The sequence below is a fragment of the Ictalurus furcatus genome, chromosome 1 (assembly GCF_023375685.1).
Source record: "Ictalurus furcatus strain D&B chromosome 1, Billie_1.0, whole genome shotgun sequence".
NCBI classification, from domain to species: domain Eukaryota; kingdom Metazoa; phylum Chordata; class Actinopteri; order Siluriformes; family Ictaluridae; genus Ictalurus; species Ictalurus furcatus.
The window spans coordinates 17095591-17107147 of record NC_071255.1 but is presented as its reverse complement, the minus strand read 5'-3'; the positions used below and the strand labels follow the sequence as shown (position 1 = coordinate 17107147).

General features: G+C 38.2%; 1 protein-coding gene across 1 annotated transcript; it reads left to right on the top strand.

Annotated features, from left to right (window-relative positions):
* Positions 1–1953: 1953 nt before the first annotated feature.
* On the top strand, positions 1954–7160 carry uts2r3 (urotensin-2 receptor 3). Its single transcript, XM_053633765.1, has 2 exons — positions 1954–2924; positions 4674–7160. Exon 2 carries the CDS (start codon positions 4801–4803, stop codon positions 5962–5964), a length of 1164 nt encoding a protein of 387 aa, XP_053489740.1. The 5' UTR covers positions 1954–2924; positions 4674–4800; the 3' UTR covers positions 5965–7160.
* The last annotated feature ends 4397 nt before the right edge of the window (positions 7161–11557 follow it).

Genomic DNA, 11557 nt, shown 5'->3' with positions numbered 1-11557 from the left:
TGTTTTTGCTGTGGCATGTAATTCTTTCAATAAGGTAATAATTCAGGTCCTTTCTAAAACACACAGCACTGAAAGACACACGGGCCCAGCTGGGGGTTTGGACAGCATGGAGTGTGTGTGTGCTCAGGAATTCTAACCCCTTTGATCTACACAGAGACACCCTCAATAGAGCTAGGCCATGTTAAGCTACAAGAATACAAGCCACCACACCATGATACCTGATGTGACCATTTAACCAGCTGTGGCTTTATATCACACTCAGTATAGTGATCATATTTCATGGTTTGCTGCTATTTTCCATATAACAGAGATATCAGGATAATCTTATATATAATATTAAATTTATATTATAGTGGATTTTATATATATATATATATATATATATATATATATATATATATATATATATATATACATTTAATGCTCATGTATTCTTAGTATATGAAATATCTACTAACTATAATCCACATTTGTGTATAAAAAAAGTCCACATTTATTTTAGTCTCTCTCTGTCTCTCTCTCTCTCTCTCTCTCTCTCTCTCTCTCTCTCTGTCTCTGTCTCTCTCCTTTGCCTATTTTGGCAGGCCGGTGCCAGGTATTTGTTGAAATTCCACACACCCTGCAGGGAGAACTATGTTCCCTCCCTCTTGTCTCAGCCTTGGTGCCTGTCTCTGTCCATCTTATGTGTGCAAACACACAGCACATGCCTCTGACACCTTGAACACACAAACCTATGTCAGGGTTCCTGAGTGAACATGCAATGTGTTCATTAGACAAGCTGCCATTGTTGAAATCATATTCAAATTTATTTAGTTGCTCTGGATAAGAGCATCTGCCAAATGCCTGTAATTTACAAAATGATACAACCATATAACTGAAAACATAACCTTAAATAATGAACCTTACATATAAGACTTGCAAGACACTTAGATTAAAAAAAAAAAAAAAGAAAGAAAAAAAAAAAGAAGCTACGTCGTGTATTCAGTTTTGATCTTAAACTGTACCTTGGTTCTCATGACATTAGCATATGACGTGATAAAAATCTGAGACAGATTTTTCTGCCAGGGAGGAATAATATCTCTTCTTCCATTTTTTTGTGTGAGCCAAAGACTGAGAGCTAAGCTCCTGAAGCCACACTAACACACACTCTTTTTCCTCCATGGGATAAGATGTCTTTGAGGGTTGCCAATGTTGGTGTTGAGTGCTGGTGTGAAGTAGAAGAGTGTTGGTGATGTGTGTGTTGGCTCTAAAGTATGCTCGATGTGCAGATATGTGTTTGTTGGCTATGAAATGCATGCAGTTCTGTGGCCTGTGTGTGTATGTGTGTTGGCATGAGGACTGAATCTGAAATTGGTGTCAGTAGCTCACAAGAAGACAAAGCTATAACTCTTTCTCTTTCTCTCCCACTCTGGTCGGTGGCTTAGACACATGTTCCTTTCCACTGGACTGCCTTCATCCTATGAGTCATTCTCATTTTACAGGAAAGAGCATGTGTGGACTGACCTGCTCATGATACATTTATTTGCTATTACTGTGTTTTAAGAATACAATGAAGGCATAGTACATATAAAAACATTTTACATAGAATGCAAAGAATATGTATAAATAATTTTCACACAATTAATGTACATCTTTAATAATTATTGGGCATGTGTGTACCCTATCCAAAGTAGTTTTTGGTGTTTATTTGCAAAGCTGACAGTATCTTCTTAGTTTCAGTTAAAAGCAGTCACTGTTGTAATTACATTTAATATCTCAAAATTCGTTAAGATATTAATTTACCATTTAAGTTTTAAAAGTGCTTTTTCCTGTACAGCAGAGATCCCACAGCCTTTTATTTTACTATCTATATTTCCTGCTACACTTTATCTAAAGCTCACATCTCCACTTCAATAATATGTGTTCCCAAAGTTGTTAAATTTGGTTGGAAATAAATATGATACAGATCATCTGCATGACTATGGGGATGAAGACATTTTTCAAACATTTTCTTTCCATTAATGGTAATGTATTCCTATAGTCTTAGGGATGGAATACAATATTTCATATGGTTTGAATGGTTTTGAGCTGTGGTTTGGATGGTCGTAAATATCAGAATGTTATCCAGCATTTTTCAAGCATGATTAACCATAATAGGGGCTGAATCTGGTCTCTAGTGGGCTAATGGATTTTAAACGTGTTACTTATTCATACTGGGTTAATCATATAATTTAATGCTTAAATAGGAATGCCGTTTCATAGCCTATGTGTCATAAATATTTTTGGGTGCATAGAAACAACTCGCCTAAATGAATAGCGCATATACATTTTGCTTGTAGACATTTACAAAAGTGCAGTATGGTCACACCAATGTGTTTTGTGTATTTTATATATTCAGAGAGAGAGAGAGATTCATGCATTTATTCATTTATTTATTTTCGCAAATTATTGAAATAATATTAATAAATTGTTAACAGAACTGCTCCAAACAGTCTGATTTACATAACTGTAGGCAATATATAGCATTCCTTAGTTCTTCAAAGTATTAAACCTGTACGCCTGAGACAAAATATAAACAAAATGAAATGACAGGAAGTCATTTGTAGTAAATTGATTAATTACTTTCGTTAGGCTCCGCCCCATTTCCCTCTTGGCCCCGCCTCTCTGGCCGCACTTATCAGAAGAGTCAGAAGAGGAGGAGGTGAGCAAGGTGTATGAGCAGCTTTCCTCAGCAGCTCAAAGTACTGCCTGTCCTGTCCTTAAAGAACAACAAATATATCTTAAGTTAAAACGTATACAAAGGGATATTTATCTACAACGGGCAGGTTTTTTTTAACATGGAAAGCCACCAAGGAACTTTTGAGAAGCCTCTCTGTCGTGCTGCGGTTTTGGAAAGGCCAGTGCACACTGCGTGGAACATGACCATCTGAACTCTGCAGCCGGAGGTAAACACAGTTTACTCTGACATACTTCATGAATTACTTTAATAGTTTTAGAAATTTTGTTAACTGGTGTCTTGATACTACACAAAATAAACCATTAAAATGTTGTTGAATTGATATGATCAGGTCGGCACATGCTACTGTAGTCCCTCATGTCACTGGGTTGTTTTCATAACTAATAGTTCTGAATCATTAATAATGTTGATGGATTTGACTAATGGATTTAGGTCATTTTCAATTCATTTTCAGTACTGTTAAAATTGTTAAACGACAACGGATGGTCACTTTTTACAAATGAGTTTCATTTTATTTTATTATGATTATGATGATGATGATGATGATTATTATTATTATTTTACATTTTTATTATAATTCTGTCTATTAACGGTTACATGTTGCAGTGCGTTATCGTATGCCAGTCTTACAAATCTTTCATTCTCATCAGAGAATGAAATTAAGAAGAGCAACTCTAAATAAAACTTTGATAAGCCAACATAATGAACAGTACTTATTGCTAGGAGTAAAATTAATAACCTATATAATAATGACATTTTCGCATAATACCACAATGTAATCACCTGGGTTAAATTGTTCCTTTACATTTATCTCGTAAAATGTAAACAAATAAAAGAAAACCCTTATTAATATAGCTTTTTCCTTCTTGCTCTTAAAGAATACTTAGCTTAAAAGTGTCTACCGTTAAATGAACACCTCACTAGGGATTAATTTTCCTGCCTATAACTCCATCCCACTTAGAGATTAGAACTATAAAATACGGACCTGATTGAGTATGTGTGTGTGTGTGTGTGTGTGTGTGTGGACGCGCGCGCACGCGGTGTGATGCGTATGGGTTGCTTTCCTCCTTGAACCCTTATGGAGACGCTTATGGAGAGTCACTATGTGGCCCAGAAATTCCTCCTGTTTAAAAGCGCACTCGTCACAGATAATGTTACACACTCAGCGGTGAAGAATACACCTCAAATGCCCGACCGCTGAGGAATATGAAAGCTGAAAATGCAGAGGATTTGATTAATTAATCAGTAAATCAACGACGATTTACCGAAAATTAAACTGTGTTAATATAAACACACAATCATTTGAGACACTGAAACAGCTAGATTTGTTAAAACAGGCGTAGCAGAATTAATAGAAGCCTACAGTAGGCGAGATTTTAAGAAAAGGAATAAATTGGTTGCTGAAGGTTTCTGTTTGCGCGGTCATTTACCTTTTTCGTTTAGTCGGGGTGGATTAGTTTCTTACGGAATTATGAAATTCAGATAATTAATTATCAATGAACTTATTTTAATTCTCACCAACAGGACGCATGAAGCGGTTTAACGCCGGCTGAGCGCGTAATGCTAACCAGGACCGATCTGGCGCATTTGCAGGAAAATAAATACGCCTATAAAAATAAGTATGAAACATGTAATAAATAAATAAATAAATAATAAGTAAATGGTGTATTTACGCAGAACACAAGGCATATCAATCATATTAAATATATTACAGCGCAAACTGTAAACTTGTGACTGCAGTGACATACTCCTACAACCTCTCATTTTTTTTCTTAGCCACTATCTGTGACATATGAAACCGTGAATTTTACTAGGCCTATAAAGTTTAAATTATCTCCATATTTTTCTTATTCAGTTGATGTATGTAAAAATCACTCATGAACTCCTCTTGTTCTGTTTTTTTCTCTCCCCCCTTCCTTTTTTTCCTCTCAATCCTCTTCTCATTTCTCTAATACAGTACCAACATTACCCCTTCTAATATTCTGAATCTATAACAAACACAAAGCTCTTTATTGTTTCATGTTAGCATTTACAAATTGTGCTTAAATCAAGGTGCTCAGAGAAGATTCTTCTTTCCAAGCGAAATGGATGACCCAGGTTCGGTCTCCATCTTCTCGTCCACAGCTCCTTTGTATACATTTTCTTTCCTCTCGAACCTGTCCACACCTTCCCCTTCTCCCCTAGTTTATCCATCCCCAAGTGTAGCATCCACAGCTCTTTTTTGTTTCTTTCTATCGCTCCTTTCACTTCTGGGTATTCTGGGAAACCTCTACACTCTGGGGCTTCTCATTCAGCGCCGCAGGGGCCCCAGAAGGAGACGCAGTATGGCACCAAGCTGCTGTTTGACTCCTGCTTGCCTTAGAACCTTTTCCCCATCTCACTCTTCTAATTCCTCCCCCACCTCGTCTTCCTCTTTTTCTTCTTCTTCTTCACTTCATCTACAGGTTCTGAGTCTGGCTTTGGCAGATCTGCTTTACCTTTCCACAGCACCCTTTATCGTTTATGACAGCCTGGCATCTGATTGGGCCTTTGGTGAACTCGGCTGCCGCCTCCTGCTCAGCCTGGACCTGCTCACCATGCACGCCAGCATCTTCACACTGACTGCAATGAGTCTGGACCGATACCGTGCTGTGGCAGACCCACTTGCTGCCTCTTCAGCTCCTACTTCAGGCCTGCGGCGTGTGGTTCTGGCATGGGGCCTTGCTGTGGCACTCAGCCTACCCATGATGATCACTCTGCACCTGGAGGATGGTGAAAACCAGGAGGGCAAACTGTGTGTTCCAGCATGGGATGAGCAGAGCTCCAAAGCTTACCTCAGTGTACTATTCTGCACCAGTATCCTAGGACCAGGTCTGGCCATCGGGGGTCTGTATGCAGCCTTGGGGCGTCACTACTGGGTTTCCCAGACCCAATTGGCCTGGGCTGGTGGATGTAGCGCCAACCCACCCCGTGCTCCTAGACCCAAAGTCCTCCTTCTCATCCTGGGAATTGTGCTTACATTCTGGGCCTGTTTCCTTCCATTCTGGATTTGGCAGTTGCTACCACTCTATCACCCAGAAGTTCTACGTGTGGTACCAGTAGGCACACAGGTCACTGTTAACCGGATCCTAACAGGACTAACATACGGGAACTCATGTGTTAATCCATTTTTTTACACATTGCTGACAGGAAAGCGGCACCGGACCAGCAGGCAGACAACAAGCACAGCTGCTCCATTCTTCCAAAAGGGAATCTCTGTTCACCAGTGAAAGCACTTTTTACCTACCCAAAATATATAAGTGCACTTTTCACAACTCTTTTGTCACTTCCCATTTGTCAGTATGACATACAGTACACCATTCATTGATTCATATTCAGTAACCATAATCAATTTATTCTGGTCAGTCGTGTTGGATCCAGGGCCTATCCCGGGAACACTTGACACAATAGAGGGGAATATACCCTGGATGGAACACCAGTCCTTTGCAGGACATATTACAGACATCTTTTTAAATTAATTGGATTATATACTATTCTGGTACTCATGCATTTCAGTTGCATCATTATTGCTGCAGTCAAATATATTAAGGCAATGTGTAATAATCTGCTTATATGAGGCTCTCGTGCTTTTTAAAAGCAAAGCTTATAATGAAGCATCAGGCCCTCAATTAGCAAACACTTTGGTGAACAGAAGTGTGCAAAACATCTGTTTGAGGAGACACCAAAGGCACAACATTAAAGGGACGACACAAGTTTTGACATGATTTGTAACTTGCCCAAAGGGAATTTTCACTGCAGGTGTGAAGCACTTTAAACCAGATTGGTTTATTAGCCATAATGAAGGGAAAGGCCATATATTTAAATTAGGCTCAAAGCTAAAGAATAATTCCCATAGGAATTTGCTCTTTGAAGAGGATAAATATATTTCTTGTCCATTCTTTTAGGATTTGTAAATGTGTATCAACTCATACAAAGCTGTTTAGTTCTCATACTGCAATGTTTTACCTTTGTACATTAATATGTCAATTCCCATTTATTCTGTTTGTCATTCAGTGGATAAATCGATTTCCTAATTTTCAGAACTTTTATTTTACTGGCTTATACACACTTTTTACATTAGTAAATTGGCAATAATACAGATTTGACAACACTGACACTGCTTCCTTAAAAAAATCTTGTTCTACTGATTTACTTTACTGAATGCTTGGCTCTAATTTAAATATTTGGAAAACTACAGCCTACTGCATTCTATAATATAATATGTTTCCTAGAAGGTATTGGTATTCTTTGCATTCAGAGTCTTCTATGACTCTTGAAAACTTCAGACTTTGTTTGCCTTTTACAGCAAACTGCATTAATTTTTGCATCTGTCTTTTCCCTGCATTGCTTTGCACAAAGCATAGTCACAAACATTCATGTACATGCATTTGTGACAATAATATATATTGATGAATAAAAATACCCCTTTAATACTGAAGTCTGTGAAGTGGTTCATGGTTCTGTCACCAAAGTGTTCAGGCAATAAAATGTCCCTTATCCTGAGTATTTGAGAGTGCCAGTGATAGAATGCTGCATAGAATAAATATTCATTCATTACATTCAACACAATGGAGAAACAAGAGAGGGCATGAACTCAGTTGTTTTATTGATAGTTGATTGAGATGTTATGATAGAAATGTGTTTTCTTTGTTAATTCAAACAAGCAGGAATTGAATAGTATGATCGTAACCGAGTCTGCATTTGTTTTGAAATAGCATTTTCTTAAAATCTCTGTAAAATGACATAGCATATATACATTCCCCTTCTCTGACTTCTAGCTAAATACATTTAAGTTATTTTGCTATTTGGATTCAATATAAGTATTAGGGCAAATTAATGTGAAGCAAATTAAGTCAGGGCTTATTTATTATATATATATATATATATATATATATATATATATATATATATATATATATATATATATATATATGTATATATATATTAAAAAAAATCATATTCAAGAATGCACAGGCTTACTGCTGTTTCTCACTTGACACCGTGTGTAAATAAATGTCTGCACTAAATTAATTTATGGAATGCATGTGATGTTAATATGTGAGTAACATATGGGTGAGAGAGGCTGTGTCTTGTCTGTAAATGTTTGAATGGCAACATGGTGTCAGGCTGCATGAAGAAAACATCTGTCTGCCTTTAGTGATTGCATACAATATATTTCATAAAGGGGCTTAGAAGACAAATACAAAGAAAAAAATAACCTTTCTAGTCCCTATTTAAAAAAATAATAATTCATCGATCACAGTGGAGTTAAGTCTGTTCAAAAAGAAAAAATAGGCATCCCATAATCAGAACATGGTGCTTGAGAAACTTTTAACCAAAACTGTACCTTTGTTTCACTCTGTCCTTTCATTCCTTTAGCATGTGTTTCCATTTACCTGGGAGAAACGTGCTAGCTAGGGTTCCTACTTCGTTCTCTGTGAAGTCAGCATGGATCCTCCAATGCCAGACCTGCCTCTGATCTCCAATACACATGGAGCTCAGCGCATTTCTGTGGAACAACATGGTCTCTCACTTTATTACAACTCAGCTTCTTTTGCTGCTCATCAGCAGCTTTTATGAACTGTGCTACCGAATATGTTGGTAGACTAGTAACTCTTTATCTAAACAGGAAGGAGGACAAAAGGTTTCTATTTAATACCATCTTCAGGAGTTTAACAATGGCAAAGTTATGTCTGACTGTCCCTGACCCCTCTCCCCCAACCCCCCACTCCCCGTCCCCCAATGCTAGTCTGAAAGATTGAGTGTGTGATAAACTTCAAGCACATGTATTTACCCACTGGGTCAAAACAGAGGAAAAAAATATCGTCCTGGGGAGGTTGATAAATCTATAAGCTGTCAGTTCATGTTGGTAGACACAAGACATGGTACCGTATGACTCTCCAACAATAACCACCACTACTGTATTTGCACAAAATTTCTTGTTTTGTCGGAGGTAGTGGCTTGTAGACCACAGACTAGAGGGTGATGTAAAGGGCACATATATTTTCATTTCCAAGCTGTACTTTTGTGCTACCTATGCGTTTCAGAGATTGAATCCTTTTCCTGAGTGTCTTTCCATTCACCACCCATCCTTCTCCCTCCCTCACTGGTCCACACTCCTGTCTCTGCCCTGTGTTTGTAGCTCAGGCAGGTGCCCCTCCTCTGGGCGACTCATTCAGGAAAGGCCCCCGCTGGGCAGACGAGACTAGGCCGAAGCTTGGCCCAAGCCCCCGCTGAGACAGTATAAGAGGCTCCCTTCTCCGAGGCACACACATGCACACGTACTGAAATTCTATTTCCCCATCTGTTTTCCCTCTTTCAATCTTTCTGTATCTTTCCCTCTCCCTCTTTGTCTTACATGTTGGATATTAATTTGAGGTTTCTGGCTTTGTCCAAGCCAAAATAAAAGCCCACAAAGTGTTTACACATTAGTGCTGAGAATGGTCTTTTATTACTGTAAGCCTTGTTCACACAGACAATCCAGAACATTTATTCTATTTTACTCTAAATCTTGTCGATGGAAAAGAAAAAAAAATAATGCATTCAAATCCTGATATCAACCTGTGAACAGACAGGAACCAGACAGCCAAGTGGCACTTCCAAGTGGATCCTGAGGCTCCATCAGTAAAAAAAAAAAAGCTGCCCTATGCTGCCATATCCCCGTACCTTCACACTTCATTGTCAGTGGCCATGATCAGACGAAGGCACTGACTGCTCTTTTCAGAGGCCGGAGGTTACATAAACGGACATCAGCCCTTCTGTTCTCACCCTGGCTCTGACCAGAAGAACTGTGAAAACACCATGTATACATGACTCCCTTGTTTTCATTTAACTCTTCACCTTGCGCTTGTCTGTTATCTGCTTGTGTCTGGCATGTCTCCCTTAGTCCTCCTTATACAGTCAAGTCCATAAGTATTTGGACAGCGACACAATTTTCATAATTTTGCCTCTGTACACCAACACAATTTATTTGAAATGAAGCAATCAAGATGTGATTGAATTGTAGACTTTGTAAAATTGTAGAATATTGAATTAACCGTTCAGAAAATACAGCCAGTTTTTAGAGTGCCTCCATTTTCACAGGCTCAAAAGTAATCAGACAACTGACTGATAATCAGTTTCATGGCTAGGTGTGTCCTGTTTCCTTCTTATTCCATGACAAATTAAAGAGATAAATGGCCTGGAGTTGTTTCCAAGCATTGAATTTGCATTTAGTAGCTGTTCGTGTGAACTCTCAATATGCGGTCCAAAGAGGTGTTGACGCAAGTGAAGGAGGCCATTATTAGGCTGAAAAAACAAAACAGTCCTATCAGAGAGATAGCAGAAACTTTAGGGGTGGTCAAGTCAACAATTTTGTGCATTCATAAAAGAAGGAATGCACTGGCGAGCTCAGCAACACAAAGCCTAGAAGAAGACAACTAAGAGGATGATTGCAGAATTCTTTCCTTGGTGAAGAAAAACCACTTCACAACATGTAGCCAAGTGAAGAACATTCTGGAGGAGGTAGGCATATCATTGTCAAAGTCTACAATCAAGAGACGCTTTCAAAAATGTAAATGCAGACGTTTTATCTCAAGATGCAAACCACTGATAACACTCAAGAACAGAAAGGCCAGATTAGACTTTGCTAAAAAACAAACAAACAAAAAAAACAAACAAGCCTGACCAGTTCTGATGCAAGATTAACTTGTACTAGAGTGATAGGAAGAGGAGACTATGGAAAAGGAAAGGAAGGGCTCATGATCCAAAGCATACCATATCATCTGTCAAACATGTGGAGGAAGTGTTATGGCATGGGTGTGTATGGTTGCCATTGGAACTGGGTCCCTGGTTACTTCAGGCAGTCATTGATTGCAATGGATTTGTATCCCGGTATTAAAAACAATTCTATTGTTTATGATTATGTTAGTTTGTCCAATTAATTTTGAGCCTGTGAAAACAGATGGATTCTGTAAATAAATGGGTGTAATTCCTAAACGGTTAATGCAATATTTTTGTTAAACCCTTTTAATTAAAGCTGAAAGTCTTCACATCTACAATCACATCAGAGGCAAAATGATGAAAAGTGTGTCACTGTCCAGAAACTTATGGACCTGACTGCATGTCCATAACTGTTATGTACATGTCTACTAGCCATTCCTTACACTGAAAGGGACCTGCTAGTACAAATACACGACAAGCCTTGATTCGACATGCTTTCAGATTTTTCCCCTGCTAGTTAGCCAGAAAAAACATCAGTTGTGATGTAGATGAAAACCAAAGACAGACAGGACAGATAATTTAAAAAAAAAAAAAAAAACCTTCATAGATATATTCAGCAGTTTACTGTTAATTTACTGTTGAAAGCATGTTGTGTATTTATTTCATACATTCAGTGGATAAAGTACCCAACAGTGATAACTGACTAAACACAGACAATTCTATAGTACAAGTGATGATAATACTAAACATGGTATAGAGTTTCCAAATTGCTGACACACATAATAACACATAACACATTTATAGTACCTATAAGCACATTTTGGAAATCCTCATAGATCAGGTGTAAATGAAACACTGCGTTCAAAACCATGAACATTATCCTCAAAATGAAAACACCACACACACACACACACAGTTTTTCACACTGTACTGTCTTTCTCAGTGGTATACACTTCCTAAAACACAAAACTCTAAATGTTCTCAATTATCTGTGCACTCCTCTGCTCCCTGTTGTACCATCGCAGAGCCAAAAATCTTTTTGCAAGGTTCATGCACCTATCACTCCAGTGTTAGCAAGACTTCAGTATTATAGCACTGTAATGCAGCAGTGGAGCCCTTAGT

Excerpts from the sequence above, each read along its gene's own strand:
- uts2r3 (XM_053633765.1), top strand. The coding sequence starts at position 4,801 with ATGGATGACCCAGGTTCGGTCTCCATCTTCTCGTCCACAGCTCCTTTG.